This window comes from Delphinus delphis, chromosome 6, assembly GCF_949987515.2.
Source record: "Delphinus delphis chromosome 6, mDelDel1.2, whole genome shotgun sequence".
NCBI classification, from domain to species: Eukaryota; Metazoa; Chordata; class Mammalia; order Artiodactyla; family Delphinidae; genus Delphinus; species Delphinus delphis.
The window spans coordinates 4937739-4954813 of NC_082688.1; the positions used below are offsets into that span (position 1 = coordinate 4937739).

Consider the following 17075-nt stretch of genomic DNA (forward strand, 5'->3'; position numbering starts at 1 on the left):
TCTGTAGTATAAATCTGTGTTTAGGTCCTACTCCCAGGATTTCGTGCCTCACAGCCAAGCTTCCATCCAGCCTTTCCTCCCGTCTACCTCCTCTTCCTCTCCACATTTCCCACCTGTCCACCAGTCTCAGAGCTCTGACTTAGCGGTGCCAACCGTAGCCAGTCCGCCTCCCAGCACCCTGGACGGGCCTCTTTCATCTTCTCAGGAGAGCAGCTTTCATGGGAACACTGTCTGCCTTCCTTCCGAAACCTCTTTCACTGACTCGCCCCAGACGCCTTCGGTGAGAACTCAACACACACACGCCTCCCCGTGGGGCTGCGCCTTCTGAAAAAGCCTCCGCCCTCACGAGCGGTCAAGTCTGTTGCTGGCGTGGGCCCAGTCGCGGCGTGGCTGGACTGAGGGGTGCACAGGTCACCAGGTGAAATCGTAGCCCGTCTGTTTCCTTCTCTGCAAAGTTCCCATCAAACTAGGGATCTGATTTTCCACAAATGGGTTAGTGACCATTTAGAGACAACAGGTTGTCATAAGCATAAGATAGCAAATGCTACTGGTTTTCTGTGTGATTGGTTGTTTCTAGAGGAAGGTGCAGAGATCTCCGACAGCTCAGAAGGCAGTTGCGTGTTTAGTTGCCGAGGTGCTGAGGGTGGAGGGCCTCTTTGCTGTGCTGCGAGATGGGCCGCAGCGCTGCATCCGGGCACAGGGAAGTGCTGCCGTGCGCGTGGGCGGGGACACGACAGGCAGAGGGGCAGAGCAAGTGCAGGCACGTGCAGCCAGCGCTGCAGCGTGCAGCTGTCTTGATGTGTTGCCTCCCTCTCTCCATGTTTGGCCCCAGCACGGCAGAGTGGGTAGGTGTACACCTCCACCAGGACAGCCTGAGTGGCCCTTGACGCCTTTGGGGAAGCTCCAGCAGGAAACGTGGGTCCCCTCTGACAGAGGCAGGAGGTGGCAGAAGCAGCTTTGTTCCCCGACCCTGGGAAGGCATCCCCGGAGAACGGAGGGCACGCCGCCGCCGCCGCCGTCCTCTCCTCCGGTCAGGGCCAGCCCCGTGGCGGGGGGCCGTCACATGTGCGTTCCCTCTTGTCCTGTCTCCCCCAGAGCGAACGCGCCAGTGAGGGTGAATCCGTCAGTCTGTATGCCTCTGGCCAGAGCAGCGAGGAGTAAGTAACCGCGGGCTGCCTCATGCCCGCGGCCTAGCCTGGCAGGGGTCGGGCCCTGCTTCTGTCTGGCTGAGCCTCCCGGTCACCAGCAGCCATCCTGCGTGAGACCTCAGCCACTGCCCGAGCCAGGGGCCGGCTCGGCTCCGCGGGGAGAGGACAGGGCTTCCAGCGGAGCCTCCTTTGCTTTCGCTCCCGCGGTGTGCTGCTCCTCCAGCCTGGCCGGTGGGCCGTCTGGGGATCACGGGAGCAGCCTGGCCTTGGCCCTGGCCACGTGTCCGGTTGCTCTCAGGGATTTCTTTCTACCCCATCTTCTGGTGTTGGGGCCCGTCTTCTGTCCCTCTCCCAGAGGCAGGGACTCCTCTCTCCCACACTGAGCCTTCCAAGCCAACATCCCCCTCCCACCCAGCAAGCTCCAGGCCTACAGTCCCTGCTTCAAGGAACCTGGTGACTCCACCAGGCCTCCCTCCTGTCGTGGTTGCCCTTGTTTTACTGCCCTCCCAGCGCCAGACGGTCAAGGTACAGTGGTTCTGTTAAGCAGCCAGCTTTCCAGGGTTTGCTGCAGCAACACCTGAGCAACTGCAAAACCTTCGAAACGAACCTTCCCACCGTCCCGGGTGGGGGGCCGGGTCCCTGGAGGGGGCACCGTGAGGACTCCGCCCTCCTCAGGGGCCAGCTCAAGGGGCCCAGTCCATTAAAAGCGTGCTCACTCTCGTTAGGATGGCCCCCTAAGGGGGCCCCCAGAGCACCTAGATATCCACGTGAGGCAAGCCCCACTTCAGGTATTAGCATGTTGTAGAACACTGTGGAATTTTCACTCCAGTGGGTTCAGCCCCCTCCTTGGGAGGTAAGCTGTTTGTCGCCTGGTGTTCCCACCTCACCTGTCCCCTCTGGTGACCTCCCCCACCATCATCCAATTCAGCCTCTGCACACGGAGTCCATTCCAGGCTGGCCTTCCAGAGCTCTCCCTCCACCTGTGACCCCATGAGGTGCTGCAGTGTCCTCTATGAGGACGTGCTGCTTCTTCATACTCCCCCCACCCCACCCCGTTCTCTGTTGTGGCCTCAGTGGCAGACCAGGGATGCCGGGGGGCCGTGTCGTCATTGAGTGGGTGGGCCCGGGTTCCTAGGAAGAAGCAAGGCTGCTGGAGGATGGAGGGACTGCCTTTGTGCACTCGAGCAGCTAGGCCCTTGGGAAGCATAGCTGTGGTGCTGAGGGCGTGCTGTGACTGGGAAGCTGGCGGAGGCCTGCTGCACACCTGCAGGGCATAGCGGGCAGGGCCACAGTCTTCCAGCTCAGGGGGTCTGGGGCCGGGCCCTTCACTTCCCACAGCCTCTTTTTCTTTGTGTGACCGGTATGGTGATGTCGGCCAGCAGGTAGGGTGTTGGTCAGGGCCAGGTGAGGAAAGGCACGCGCAGCGCCTCGCGGAGCTTGGCCGAGTGGTAGCTCCTGCAATGGTCCTTTCTTCCAGCAGGTGGTCGGGATGGCTTCCTCTAGGTCGGCAGCTGACAAAGGTTATAAGTAGTGGTGCTTTTCATTCTCCCCAGAGGAAAGATGCTAGTCTGAAGAGGGCCCGTGCTTCCTTTGTAATGGACCGCGGTCACGGTTGACGTGTTTACATCTCAAGTTCCTTAGGAACTTGCACTCAAAAGCCACTTGCAGGCAGGAATGCTGGGAAGCAGAGCAGCCCAGCGGGGGGCACCTGTCACACACCCAGCACTGCCTTCTCTTTTCAGGAATCACCAGCTTCGAAGGACGGACATCCCAGAGATGCCTCGTCAGCCGGCAGTGCACCTGGGAAGGAAAGCAGGGACGGCGGGGACAGGTAGGAAGTTACCCATGTGGAGCCGGGCGCCCTGAAAGCATCACGTCTGCCCGCCCAGTGAGAGCTGCCCCAGCTGCCCCTGCGGCAAGCACGCCAGGCCTGCTGGGGCTGTATGTTTACACTTGCGCTGAGCCAGATGTGTTTTTTACAAAGTGAAGGTTTGTAGCAACCCTGCATCAAGCAAGTCCGTAGGCGTCACCTTTCCAACAGCATTTGTTCGCTTCATGTATCTGGTAATTCTCCCAGGATTTCAAATTTTTTCATTATTACTATATTTGTTATGACAATCGGTGATCTTTGAGGTTATGATTGTGATTGGGGGCACCACAAACCATGCCCATATAAGATGGCAAACAATCGATAAACGTCGTGTGTGTTCTGACTGCTCTACCAAATGGCTGTTCCCCCGTCTCCCTCCCTCTCAGGCCTCCCTGTTCCCTGAGTATTGAAGTTAGGCTAGTTAATAACCGCACAATGGCCCCTAAGTGTTCAAGCGAAAGGAAGAGTCACACATCTCTCACATTTGTTTTTTGTCTGCATTGGGTCTTCGTTACTGCATGCGGGCTTTCTCTAGTTGTGGCGAGCGGGGACTGCTCTTTGTTGCAGTGGGCGGGTTTCTCATTGCCGTGGCATCTCGTTGCGGAGCGTGGGCTCTAGGCACACAGGCTTCAGCAGTTGCAGCACGTGGGCTCTAGAGCTCAGGCTCAGTAGTTGTGGTGCACGGGCTTAGTTGCTCAGCAGCATGTGGGATCTCCCCGGACCAGGGCTCGAACCTGTGTCCCCTGCACTGGCAGGCGGGTTCTCAACCACTGCGCCACCAGGGAAAGTCCCTCTCACTTTAAATCAAAAGCTAGAAATGAAGCTTAGTGAGGAGGGCATGTTGAAAGCCAGGAGAGGCCTAAAGCTAGGCCTCTTGTACCAGCCAAACAAGTTGGTTAGCCAAGGTGTGAAGGCAAAGGAGAAGTTCTTGAAAATTAAAAGTGCTGCTCCAGTGATCACACAAATGATAAGAAAGCAAAACAGCCTTATTGCTGGTATGGAGAAAGTTCGAGTGGCCTGGATAGAAGATCAGAGCAGCCCAACGTTCCCTTAAGCCAAAGCCTCATCCAGAGCAAGGTCCTAACGCTCTTCAATTCTGTGAAGGCTGAGAGAGGCGAGGAAGCTGCAGAAGGAAAGTCTGAAGCGGACAGACGTTGGCTGAAGAGGTTTAAGGAGAGAAGCCGTCTCGTAACGTCGAAGTGCCAGGTGAAGCAGCAAGTGCTGATGGAGAAGCTGCAGCAAGTTATCCAGAAGATCCAGCTGAGATCATTCATGAAGGCGCTACACCACGCAACAGATATTCAGTGTAGACAGAACAGCCTCTCCAGGCAAAAGACACCATCCAGGACTTTCATAGCCAGAGAGGAGAAGTCAATGCCTGGCTTCAAAGGACAGGCTGACTCTCTCGTTAGGGGCTAATGCAGCTGGCGACTTTCAGTTGAAGTCAGTGCTCATTTACCATTCCCAGAATCCCAGGGCCCATGAGAATAATGCTAAATCTACTCTGCCTGTGCTCTATACATGGAACAACAAAGCCTGGATGACAGCACATCCGTTAACTACATGGTTCACTGAATATTTTAAGCCCACTGTTGAGACCTACTGCTCAGAAAAAAAGATTCCTTTAAAAATAGTACTGCTCATGGTTAATGAACCTGGTCACCCAAGAGCTCTGATGGAGACGATATACAATGAGATCAGTGTTGTTTCCTTGCCTGATAACACAGCATCCGTTCTGCAGCCCCTGGATCAAGGAGTAATTTCAACTCTCAAGTCTTATTACTTAAAAAATACATCTTGTAAGGCTATCGCTACCATAATTTGTGATTCCTCTCATGGATCTGGCAAAGTAAACTGAATCCCTTCCGGAAAGGACTCACCATTCTATATGCCATTAAGAACATTCATGATTCACGGGAAGAGATCAAAATATCAGCGTTAACAAGAGTTTGGAAGAAGTTGATTCCAACCTTCCTGGATGACTTTGAGGGGTTCAAGACTTTAGTGGAAAAAGTCACTGCAGATGTCGTAGAAACAGCGAGAGAACTAGAATGAGAAGTGGAGCCCGAAGATGTGACTGAATTGCTGCAAGCTCATGATAAAACTGTAACAGAGGAGGAGTTGCTTCTTACCGGTGAGCAAAGGAAGTGATGTCTTGAGATGGAATCTACTCCCGGTGAAGAGGCGGTGAAGATTATTGAAATAACAACAACGGATTTAGAATATTAGCGGCAGCGTTTGAGAGGACTGACTCCAATTTTGGAAGAATTTCCACTGTGAGTAAAATGCTAGCAAACAGCATCGCCTGCTCCAGAGAAGAGTGTTTGTGAGAGGAGAGCCCGTCAGTGCGCAGACTCCACTGCGGTCTTGCCTTAAGAAATCGCTGCAGCCCCGGCCTGATCAGTCAGCAGCCACCAGCATCGAGGCAGGCCCTCCACCCCCAGGAAGGTTACAGCTCACCAGTGGCTCAGGCGGGGGTTAGCATTTTTTTAGCAATAAAGTATTTTTTAATTAAGGTGTATGAACACTGTTTTAATTTTTATTGATTGATTGATTTTTAAGATTTAATTTAATTTTTATTTTTGGGGGCTGCGTTGGGTCTCCGTTGCTGCATGCAGGCTTTCTCTAGTTGCGGCGAGCGGGGGGCTACTCTTGGTTGCGGTGCGCGGGCTTCTCATTGCGGTGGCTTCTCTTGTTGCAGAGCACGGGCTCTAGGCACGCGGGTTTCAGTAGGTGTGGCTTGCAGGCTCTAGAGCTCAGGCTCAGAAGTTGTGTCTCGTGGGCTCTAGAGCGCAGGCTCAGTAGTTGTGGCGCACAGGCTTAGTTGCATGTGGGATCTTCCCGGACCAGGGCTCGAACCCGTGTCCCCTGCATTGGCAGATGGATTCTTATCCACTGCGCCACGAGGGATGTCCCTACTGTTTTTTTAGACATAATGCTATTGCACACTTAACAGATTACAGTATAGTATAAGTATGCCTTTTATATGCACTGGGAAACGAAAAAAATTCACGTGAATCACTTTATTGTGTTATTTGCTTTACTGCAGTGGCTGGGAACCGAGTCCACAGTATCTCCGAGATATGTGTGTACACTCTTCCCTTTATTCTGATTCTCAAAATTATGCATGCTCAGGGTAGAGAACATGGAAAGTATAGAAATGTATAAGAAAATAAGAAGGATAACCGCAGCCCTCAGAAGCCCTCCTGCTGGCACCAGGCTGCCTCTGCTTCTTGAGCATCTCCACGCCTACTCTTCACCTCACACGTTACCCACAACACGTTACCCTAGGGTTTCCTTCTCAAACCCTAGGCCAGCCTTCCTTCTGCCTCTTCCAAGTTCAAATGTAATAAAGGAGTGTAAAAGATTCCCCCCACCAAACTTTTTATTGTGAGTTTCTAGAGATAGTGTGTGAATTGTATGTAGTGTGTATTTGAAAGTAAGTCACAGACATGACACTCAGCCCCTAAATATTTCAGCATGCCTCCTAAAAAATTTTAGACGCCTACCTGATTACGATATGATTATCACACCTAAGAAGAGTAATAAATTCTTTACATTATCTGATATGCAAATGATCTTCTATTTCCCTAGTTCTCCCTATGTCTTATAAGGCTTATTTTTTGGAACCAGGGTCAATCAGGAGTCATCTCTGCATTTAGTCATGTGTCTCTTTCATCTTTGGTAACATTTCAACATTAGCATGAGTCAAACCTGCCCAGGTTTAGAAATATGTAGTAAATTTCTCCAGTCCACACATAGAAAGGATAACGTGCAGGACCTGTGAATCAGCCCTGCCACGTGCGACTTCATGTTGACTTCCCCTTCGTTGTGAAATGCTCCGCAAATTCAAGCTTTTCCTCCCTCTTTAGGCTAAGGTTCGGCTACTTCTGGAGTCCTGGGTACAGAGCTAAGCAATACCCACTTGCTGTTGTCAGGCCTAAACATAAATGGTTAAAGACGTGGTAAAAATAGCAAGAGACAGGAAAAAAAATAGAAAGCAGTCTCTAGGGGCCTGTCGGCAAGGGCTGCCTGCCCAGCCTACTCTGGCCACCCCTCAGTACCGTCCACACGGAGTCTGATTCAGTGGCCCAGGCTCAGGTCTCCCCAAGTGTTAAGGGGTGATGGGTTTTCTAGTCTAACACGTAGTGGCCGTCTGTACCAGACAACAGCAGCTCATGGGCTCCAGCTCCATTGGACCCAGGGGTGCCATTTTTCAGAGTTCAGGTGGCCCCTGCACAAGAAGCAGAGGATGAGCACGCTGACTGGCTAGAAGCGGTCGCTGGGACGTTGTCCTCTTTCCGTGAAGGCCAGGCCACGACTGGACGCTGACGCGCAGCTGAGGCTTCGTCCCAGGACTGCGCGTGGTTTTGCTCTGGCCCATCCACGTTGCCTTACTGAAGGCCCAGGGGTTTTGTTTGTTTGTTTTGTTTTGACTTGGGTTTTTTCGCCCGTACCGTGTGGCTTGTGGGATCTTAGTTCGCCAACCAGGGATTGAACCCAGGCCCTCAGCAGTGAAAGCATGGAGTCTAATCACTGGACTGCCAGGGAATTCCCAAAAGGCCCAGGTTTTAATGTCTCAGATACTTGGGGTTAAAAATGAAGCCTGCGACCACAGGGCCAGTCAGTGGCTCACGGGACTGATCACGAGAATGATGGGAATATGGGAGAAAATGCCGGGGAAAGCGCGGTGCCCGCAGACCCCACATCCATCTGCCTCGTGTCCCCCCTCTGCAGGCTCCCTCTGTGCTTCGTCTCTTGGAGGTTCTCTCCTCCCCCTTCACCCAAACTCCTACTCAGCGCTTCAGTCTCAGCTTGCCTGTCCCATCTTCAAGCCCTCCCTGCCCTTGGCTCAGGCTGGACCCCTGCCCATGCTGCTGCCCACCTGCCCACCGGCACCCGCGGACAAGGGCCTGCTTCATGCTCCTCTTCAGTCCACTAGAGAGGTGGCCCTGGGGAGAGACCTGGGGATGGCACTGAGATCATGCTGGCTTGTTTCCCCATCCCGCTGGCCCTTTGCCATTCTCTCCTTGAGTACTGACAGTCCGGGCGGTCTGTGGGCCTTGACACAGGTGACTGAGACCATTACTTTTTCAAATTGCTCAGGGGAGCCTTCTTGCTCTGCGTGCTTAATCCCTTCCACTTACTGAGGGAGTGTCCGGAGAGAGCAGGGACTGTCCCCAGGTCACACAGCTTATCAGGAGCAGAGCTAGAAACCCAGTCTGCATCCCGGCCTCTTGTCTACCTGCCGGGCCCCCTGTGGAGGGGTGGGAAGCGGGTCTGGGCTTCTCGCTGGAGCCGCAGTCCGGGGAGGACTCATTCAGGGGAGCGGCTGTACCACAAGACCCCGCGCACGGGGCCACGCTACCTTGGCCCCCGGGAGCCGTGGAGCTCAGGGTCTGTTGACACAACACAAACCATTTCTCTCTCCAGGGCCCCAAAGTCACCAGATGCTCCAGAGGCTCAGTCGGAGGAGGAAGTGGACGAGCTGTCCCTCATTGACCACAATGAGATAATGGCAAGGCTGACGCTCAAGCAAGAGGTGGGCTCCTCACAGGCCTTCGTGTGCAGGGTCTGGCCCAGAAAGAGGGTAGGGGGCTTTGAGCAGGGAACCTGGGGGTGTCCCAAACAGAAAGGCCCAAGCCGAGTGCTCACCCCCCCAGGTGGCCCTCCTGGGCGGCGGGCTCTGGCATCCCGCTCGTCCTGGCCCCATGCCTGGGCCACCGTGGGTGCTCTAAGACCCTGGGCACATGGGTGACTTCCAGGAGGAAGTGTGCCGTCCCCTTCTCTGACACCTCTGGAGAGCGATCTTGGGCAAGTGACATGTCCTCTCTAAGCCCCAGATGGCAGGACTCTGGAGGGTGTTGTGAGAACGAAATCCACGAGGGTGCTCAGCACGGAGCCCGTGTGTGGTAAGCCCTCGCTAGTGCAAGATATTTTTATGTTGTTAATGACAGAATGACCCCAGTGTAGTGTCAGCATGGGAAGCACAGCTAATTAAGAAATTCCAGGCCTGGCCACCGAGGCTGCCTCCATCCCATGTCTTGTCAGGAGAGCCTCATGGGTAAGCGCGGTGCCCGAACCCGGCACAGTAAGAGGAGCTGACCTGAGAGGGCCTCCCGCCCCCTGCTGCCGAGCGGTTCCGGGGACACAGAGGAATGGCTCCCAGCGGTAGCCTTGACCCTCGCCGAGGAGGCGGCCGTACTCTACACACACACGTGGCTAGGCTGCAGCAGAGAGGAACCGGGAAGGCAGGGCTGGCTGATGTTTCATGACTCTTGCCAGAAATTTCTTCTGAAAAATCAGATCCTGGGCGGAGCTGCCCCGTCTTAGCTGGAAATCCAAGACACTTCCAGCGTAAAAACCTTGAAGCTTTGGAGAGGCAGATGCATCTCCAAGAGCTAGAGACACGAGGAAGCTCTCGCGGGGCGTGGTCTCCTTCGGAATTACAGCGTATGGGGCCAGTGGCAGCAGGCCAGGTTTATGGGTTAAGGCCTCAGTTTGCTCATGTGAAAACAAGACTTTTCCCTTAACTGGCAGGCCACGGTCAGTGTAAGCAACATTGGATATATTGAGCATCTTTGTGGCACTTTTCACTCCTCTAAGGAGGGCTCCCTGGAGGAACGTGTGACGTGACAAGTGGTTCCCCCCACCTGAGGGAGCAGATGTAGATTTAGGGCAGCTTGCTGCAGCTTTGCGGACGTGCGCATACCTGGAAGTGGTCTGCCGCCTCCACCACCATCCTGGGAAGGGCCAGTGCCAGTCCTGCCTGCCTCCCCGTCGGCTCCCTCCATCCCCTCTTCCGCCCTGAGCCGTGGGTCAGTGAACAGGGAAAGACTGACTGGAGCCATGCCCCCCTGAGCCAGTGATGTCCTCAGAGCGCTGTGCCACGCGGTGGGCGGGCTGGATGGGCGCACCTGGCCTCTGCAGCCCGGCCACGCTGCTCCCGGAGTGAGGGAGGGCAGGGCAGGGCCGAGAGGACCTGGCGTCTCTGCAACACCGTGTCTTTGTCATCTCATCCCTGCTTGTGACTCCCTAAGCGGACTTTCTTACGGCTGCGTTCTGCTCCACGCCCTCCTTTGCTGTGGTTTTGCAGGGCGACGACGGACCAGACGTCCGGGGAGGATCTGGTGACATCCTGCTGGTCCATGCTACTGAGACGGACAGGAAAGGTACGGCAGCGCTGGCCGCGGCAGCCTCTGTGCCCAAGCTCCCCGGAGGGGGCTGGTCCCGCTGAACCGAGACGTTGCTCGGCTCCACTGCCCTGCCCTCTCCTCTCCTCCAGCCCTGAGCGGGTCAGAACAGCAGTCCTGGTGCTGCTGGGTCACCGTAGGGAGTGCCGACGTGGGGGACAGGTGACCTGCATTCAGAGCCAGACCCTCCGCTTCCCAACCCCCTCAGAGCGTGTCCTCTGGTGGTGGCAGGGTAGTGAGGACCCCAGGATCATCAAGGGGCAAGTTTCAGGTGCAGAGCCCGGCACCTGGTAGGTGCTCCACAGACGGTACCTTGAGTGGCGACATGTTCAACGATAGTGCTGAAATTACGTTGGTGTGCGGGTAGCTTCTTCCGCTTTTCCCGATATTTTGCCCATTATATTATTCCAGACCACTGGATTGGGTTGCCTTTACTCCTCCTCTGGGAGCTTCCTGGGGCAAAGGTCCTGTCAGGAGCATCCAGTCTTCCAGCAGCGTTACCTGCACAGGACGGGGTTCCCCACTCTCAGCGCAGAGACACCCCTTCACGTCCTGATCCTTCGAGAGGGCTGGAAAAGCAGGGCCTGTTTTCTGTTGGGTGGACTCTGCTAGCAGAGGAGCTGTCTTTCCAAGTTGTGTTCTGGAAGGAGGAGGAAAAGGAGGGGCTGTAAGGCCGGTGCCGTGACCTTGGTCAGGTGGGAGGGGCCTGCAGTGCACACGCCCCACAGCTGGGCCTGGCCTCTCCCCACACACACTTCCTTTTTACATTTTTTAAATTATTAAAAAGATGATGGAACAGCAATGGTAAAGTAAGGTGTGTAGGAATTAAAACACCCCGGTCATGAGACCGTAACCCACCAATTTCATTTCTGTAAACAACCTGGTCCCTATGTTTTTACAGCAGATTTCCCGAAGTATGTTACACAGATGATTCTGGGAATTTTTAAATTATGAAAGTAGTACAAAAATAATTGTTTGCATTGCTGAAAATTTGAAAATTAGAGAAAAAGAAGAAGTGGTTCCCGCAAACTCACCACAGCCACGCTTTTGCCCTCCGGGTTTCTTCTGATCCAGGCAGAGTGCGGTCCTGGACACTGAGTTTGAATCCTGGCTGTGCGTTCTCAGGCTGGGCCGCTGCTGGGCACGTCCCTTCTCGGCCTCAGCTGACTCAACGTTGTGAAGAGGTTCAAAGTGCCCAGTGGGTGTGAAGACTGAGCGAGTTGGCACATAGGAAGTGCTCGGGGAGTATCTGTTTACATCCCCAGGAACAGCCCGTGCTCTGCCTTCTTCAGTAAACCCTCCTCCGTGCCGGACAGGTCAGAGCTCCAGCCTCAGCCTGGCATGAGAAACAGCTCTCATTTTTGTCCAGTAGTGAAAGGCTGAAGTGGGAGCTGGCCCCAGTCCTCAGCCCTGAGCAGTAAACTGCTGACCTGCCAGGTGCAGCCGGCTGCGGCCCAGGCCAGAGGGAGCCCTGCAGGCAGGGCAACCCGAGGACCTTCCAGTCGGTGCCGACCATGCCTGGGAGAGGAGGCTCTGCTGCCCGCTGGGGCTTCCGCTCGGTTTTATCAGTGGAAAGATGTTGAGGCTGCAGTCATTTGTCCCTGGGATGGGCGGTTGAGGCAGAGGCCCTGGGCCACACAGCAAGCTCCTTGGGCAGGTGGCTTCCTGCAGACCAGAGACCACACCAGTGGCTGGGAGACCCCATGGCTCAGGGGGTGCAGCCTTGGACCCCTTCTTCCAGTGGGCCTTGCCCTCCCCTGGACCCATCTCTGCTTCCTTGCCCCTCTTTGAACAGAAGCCCAAATTTGACAGTGAGCTAGGTGGGCTTGGGGTCCAGGAAGGAGCCTGAGCCCAGCACCACTGGCCCCCTGCTGCACCTCCAGTCCGTAAGCTTCCCTCACGGCACCGCACCGCCAGCCAGATCACCCAAGCACACCCCAGGTGCACGCGCAGGTGTTTCTTCTCCTCTCGTTGTCCAGGGTGTGAGCGGCAGGGGCGGGGGACAGGAGCTGGGCTCTGCAGGGCGGGGCTGCCCAGCCGGAGAAGTGGGGTCCTTGAGGTTCCTCCACCCGATGAGTCGTGGGAGGAATGAGAGAAGACAGGGGAAGGTGGTCTGTGTCCAGAAAAGAATACTTAAGTAATGTGTGTGCATGTGCCCAGCTTCACGGTGAGGGCCACAGACTTTGGAGCCGAATCAGGACTCGAACCTCAGCTCCAGCACAGAATAACTCTGAAGTTCACAAGCCTGGCCAGGTCATTTGTCTCCAGGAGGGACCTGCATTTAAAACATGCCCCCCCCTTTTTCCGGAGACTGTGTGGTTGGGAGGGTGTGTCATAGCCATGAATAAACGGGTCTGTTGTGAATGTGGAAAGGTTGGGAATCCCTGGCTAGAACCAGCCCCTGCAAAGGGAAGGAGAGGCGTTGGGTGGGAGCTGCCAGCCCTAATCCCACTTGACTTCCAGGCTGGCCTCCTCCCAGTGGGCCTTGCCCCCCCCCCGACACCAGAGCCCGCACACCTGAGGGTCCAGCAGCGTGAGGCTGAGCCCCTTCGGCCTTCGCTTAGGTCTCTCGCCATGTGGAGATTCCCAAGGTTTTTGTTCCTGGGCTTCTCCACCTAAAGTGTTACCTGTGACTCGCTTCAGAGTCCTGATGATGAGTTTGAATTGTATTCTCTGTGCCCATGATGATTAAGACTCTTTGCATCATCGTCTTCACGCAAACAAGAAGCTCTCTGTGTAATCAGAGGTGGCATGTACTTGCAGCAGGTGTGCTGCCTGTCTGTGCCCTGCGCCAGTGGCAGGCCTCACTAATCAACTGCTCTTCCCTCCAGATCTGGTGTTGTACTGCGAGGCCTTCTTGACCACCTACAGGACCTTCATCACCCCTGAGGAGCTCATCAAGAAGCTGCAGTACAGATATCCTTGCCTGTGCCTCAGCCCTGGCGCCACACCTCTCACTGCACAGAGCCTCCTGGAGCCGGGAGAGGGGCCTTCGTGCCCACACAGCCCTCGCGCAGGGAGCTGCGGGTGGGAGTGATGGAGGTGCTCAGCCCCGCTCTGCCATGGCCCAGCTTTGGGACCTCAGGCAAGGCTTCTTTGAGCCTCACTCCTCGCCTGTAAAAGGGCTGAGTGATGTTATATGAAGTGCCTGGAACATAGGGTGCTGCCTAATGGCAGTTGTGATCACTGGGTGATTCTGAGAAAGAATCAGAAAGAACTGGCGCACACTGAGAGGGTGGGAGTGTGCGGGCCCCTGCGGAGACCCAGGTCACTGGCACCTGCGGCTTTGCGGAGCTGAGCCCCAGGGCATTAGGGGTGATGGGTACGAAGTGTGCAGGGTTTGAGGGAATCAGGACTCCAGAGAACCACCTCAGGGGCAGGCACGGCCACTCCCCCAGATGGCAGACCCAGCAGTGGAGCACAGTCGCCTCCTGCCCCTCGACCACATCTGGCTCACCCTTTCAGATACGACTCCCCACAGTAGTGGCCAAGGAAGATCCCGAGGCCTGGAGGGATGCACTTTCATTGCCTCTTTCTCGGGTCCAAACCTGCCCATCCTGCCAAGGCTAAGGAGCTACTGTTGCAGCCCAGGGTCCCCGCCCCTCAGCGTCCTCCCTCGTCACAGCCCATGACTGCCATCTGCTGGACAGCCGCTGTCCCTTGGGGCAGAAGTCCTGAGCCCTCCCAGCTCTCCCACGCTCTCCCACTCCCTCCCGTGTGCCCGCGCCTCCTCTGCCTCCTGTCCTCCTCTCTCCCCTGCCCCCCCTTGGGGCCCTGGTCCCTCAGAACTGGACGGCCCCCACGTGCAGACTTCGTTCCCTCCCGCCTCACACCTTCAGTGCCTCACAGGCCTCTGGCTCAGCGAATGATAGTAACTCACACTTGTTGAGAACGGCCTGGTGTCGGTTATGATGCTGAGCGATTGCATGGGTAATCTCTCTCCACTATACCATTTCCTACACACATCACTACCATTTGTTATGTGGCGCCATGATGTTATTTCCTACCGTGTAATTAAGGAAACTGAAGTTCAGCGAGGTTAAGTGACGCGCATGGCAGCTTGGAGGGAGAGTGCCCCCCAGGCCTCTCTGACTCGGCGTCTCAGCATCTGCCCTGCTTGGTGCTTCAGGCATGTTAACGGACGTGTTGCAGCATCGAGATCCTGGGCGCAGCTGGCTGGTGGGTGCTGTGTGCTGCCGGCCCTCGGCGCTGTCCCTGGTGCATGGCTCCTTCCTGAGAGCAGGCGGTATGGAGCCATAGAAGTGTCTGGAGACTTGATGAACACGAGGGCAGCCACGGCCTCAGGGAGGAAGTAGCCAGGTGTTTGAAGGGCAGATGCGCAGGCAGCCTCTGAAGCTGTGGAAGGGTGATGGGAACTCGTGACGGGAGCGGAGGGAGACCTCTCTGGGGGGCTGTGCGCCTTCCCCAGGGACCCGGGGATTTTAGGGCAAGTGCTTTCTGACCACCTTTCTCTGCCTGAGCTCGGCGATGCAGCCTTCAGCGTTTCAGCGGTCACAGGAACCTTGGGTTGATCCCAGCAGAGAGGCAGGCCTGGGAGTGCAGGGAGGAGGAGGTTCTGCAGGCAGGAGAGGTTGGTGGTCGAGAACGGGGTCAGGTCTGGGCTGAACCTCACTTTGCAGTTCCGCCACCCCGCACAGGTCCTCTGCCCTCCCCGTGCCCTCGTTCCCAGGGTTCGCTCAGGGAAGGGGGGCTGGGGCAGGGCGGCCCTCCCGCACTGTTCCCCGTCCCTACCCGTGAGGGTGGTGGTTTCTTTAACCTGCGCCCACGTACGAGAAGTTCTCTCCTTTTGCCGACACATTCAAGAAGCGCGTCAGCAAGAACACGTTCTTCGTGCTGGTACGGGTGGTGGACGAGCTCTGGTGAGTCCTTCCACCCCGGGGGATGAAGGGCGGAGGGGCCCAGCAGGCCGCGGGCATCTTGGGGTCCCCGCCGGGGTACAGGCTTCCCCGCAGAGATCTGGGCCTCCCATCACATTTCACCTGCATCTCCTGGGCTCTGTGCCCACAGAGCCCTGCCCAAGGCCCCGGACAGGGCTCACTCCTGCGCGCTTTAACACGACCCCTGGGGAGAATGGCTTGTCCCCTCAGACCCACCCTGGCCCGGCCCGGCCCAGCCCTGATTTCCTTGTGGGGGCCATCCCTCTGGCACGTGGCTTAGACCTTGGCTGCCCTCCTCATCTTTCCACGGTCCCCTGAGTGGCATTTGCCATTTCCAGTCATTGAACAAACACAAAGCACAAGGTCCCTTTCCTAGGTCTAGAGAGCCCTGGGTAAGGAAGCCACCCAGGCCCCGCCCTCAAGGTGTTTACCTTCTGCTGGGCGGTGGCCTTAGTGATTACGGGGTGGGGCTGTGAAACACTGCGTGTGGAGAATACTGTGCAGGGGCGTTCTGGGGCTGTCTGTGGAGCCCAGACCTCATGGTGATTCATCACCCCCGTGGGATCAGGAGCTCCCCTGGGGCAGGATTTGTCTCCATCGCCCAGGCCGCAGCGCGGTCCCTGGTGCTTATCCAGTGCCAGTGACCATCTGCTGAGAGAATGGCAATGGGACCACTCCCGGCACTCTAGGATGCAGACAGCCATCCCAAGACCTTCTCTGGCTCTCTTCCCACGAGAGGTTTCCCAGCTCTGCTGGTGGGTGTCTCAGGTGTCTTGAGGGGGTTCTAGACCCCGTGGCACCAGCCCTCTTCTTATGCTCGCATCCCTGCCCCTCACCGCATGGCCCTTGGCCCTTTAGCCTAGTGGAGTTGACGGAAGAGATCTTGAAGCTGCTGATGGAGCTGGTCTTTCGCCTGGTGTGCAACGGAGAGCTCAGTCTGGCCCGTGTGCTCCGGAAGAACATCCTGGACAAGGTGGACCAGAAGAAGCTGCTCAGGTGTGCCAACTCCGACCAGCCCCTGGCGGCCAGGGGCGTAGCAGCCAGGTGCGCCACCCGCCGTCCATCCTGGGCTTCTCCAGGCCCTGCCTCTGGCGAGAGCCGTACCGGCAGCCGTCTCTCCATTCCACTTCCTTCAGTGCCCCCCTCCCCGCCCCCCGCCTCACAACCTCACCTCCCGGTTCTGCCCGGGCCCTGCGACGAGGTGCCTCAGGGACAGCCCAGGGGTTCCCCCGGGGCTGTGCCTCTTCTCCAGGGTTACGTTGTATGACTGACTGATCACCGTTTTAGTAGGAAGTGGGGCAGCAGGGCGTGTAGGGGCTTACCAGGACAGGGGACAGGAATGCCTTTCAGGCTGTGGTCAGCACTTAATTCTCTTTCCGGCGCTAACGTGGCAACTTAATTCTTGCCACCCCCTGTGCCATCCTGACGGTTCCTGAGAACCTGTGTAGAGGCTCCACTGGCCCTCTCCCGGGGCCACGGAGGTTTGTTGATTTATCACCTCTTTGTTGGTGTCTCAGCTCCATTCACGTGGCACCATCTTTGTTCCCACTGGGCCCTGAAGGGGGGTCAGGCTGTGCGTTCTCAGGAGCTGAGCTCGCGAGTGGAGCCACCGAGCCTGCCGGGCGGAGGCAGGGGGGAAGGCAGGCCCCGTGGTCCCAGGGAGACGAGTGCAGTCCGGTCCTGACCCGCCCCCGACCCGCTGCGTGGCCGCCGTGCTGCGGTGAAGCAAGTCGTGTTCCCTCAGCTCTGAGGCCTGAAGTGCAGCCCCCACCCAGCCCCCCCTGTCCCGTCCAATGACCACTCATCTCGTGCCTCTGTCTTCCAGGCCCGGGACCTTGCATGACTTTCACAGTCATGAGATAGCTGAGCAGCTGACACTGCTGGATGCCGAGCTCTTTTATAAGATAGAGGTATGGCCACGCGTGGGGCTGGGGGAGGGCTGTGCCCGGCCCTGGTGAGTGCAGCT

General features: G+C 56.7%; 1 protein-coding gene across 3 annotated transcripts in view; it reads left to right on the forward strand.

The window, feature by feature from the left end:
* RAPGEF1 (Rap guanine nucleotide exchange factor 1) overlaps window positions 1-17075 on the forward strand; it is a 138531-nt gene that overhangs the window by 114085 nt on the left and 7371 nt on the right. For 2 of the 3 annotated variants that reach the window (XM_060013915.1, XM_060013916.1), the window contains 7 exons: window positions 2891-2979; window positions 8452-8560; window positions 10115-10190; window positions 13043-13127; window positions 14999-15091; window positions 15968-16153; window positions 16935-17019. In XM_060013915.1, the coding sequence (XP_059869898.1) occupies window positions 2891-2979; window positions 8452-8560; window positions 10115-10190; window positions 13043-13127; window positions 14999-15091; window positions 15968-16153; window positions 16935-17019 (723 nt within the window). Of the gene's footprint in view, window positions 1-7; window positions 281-2890; window positions 2980-8451; window positions 8561-10114; window positions 10191-13042; window positions 13128-14998; window positions 15092-15967; window positions 16154-16934; window positions 17020-17075 lie in introns of all 3 variants that reach the window. The other variant, XM_060013914.1, reaches the window with a different exon arrangement.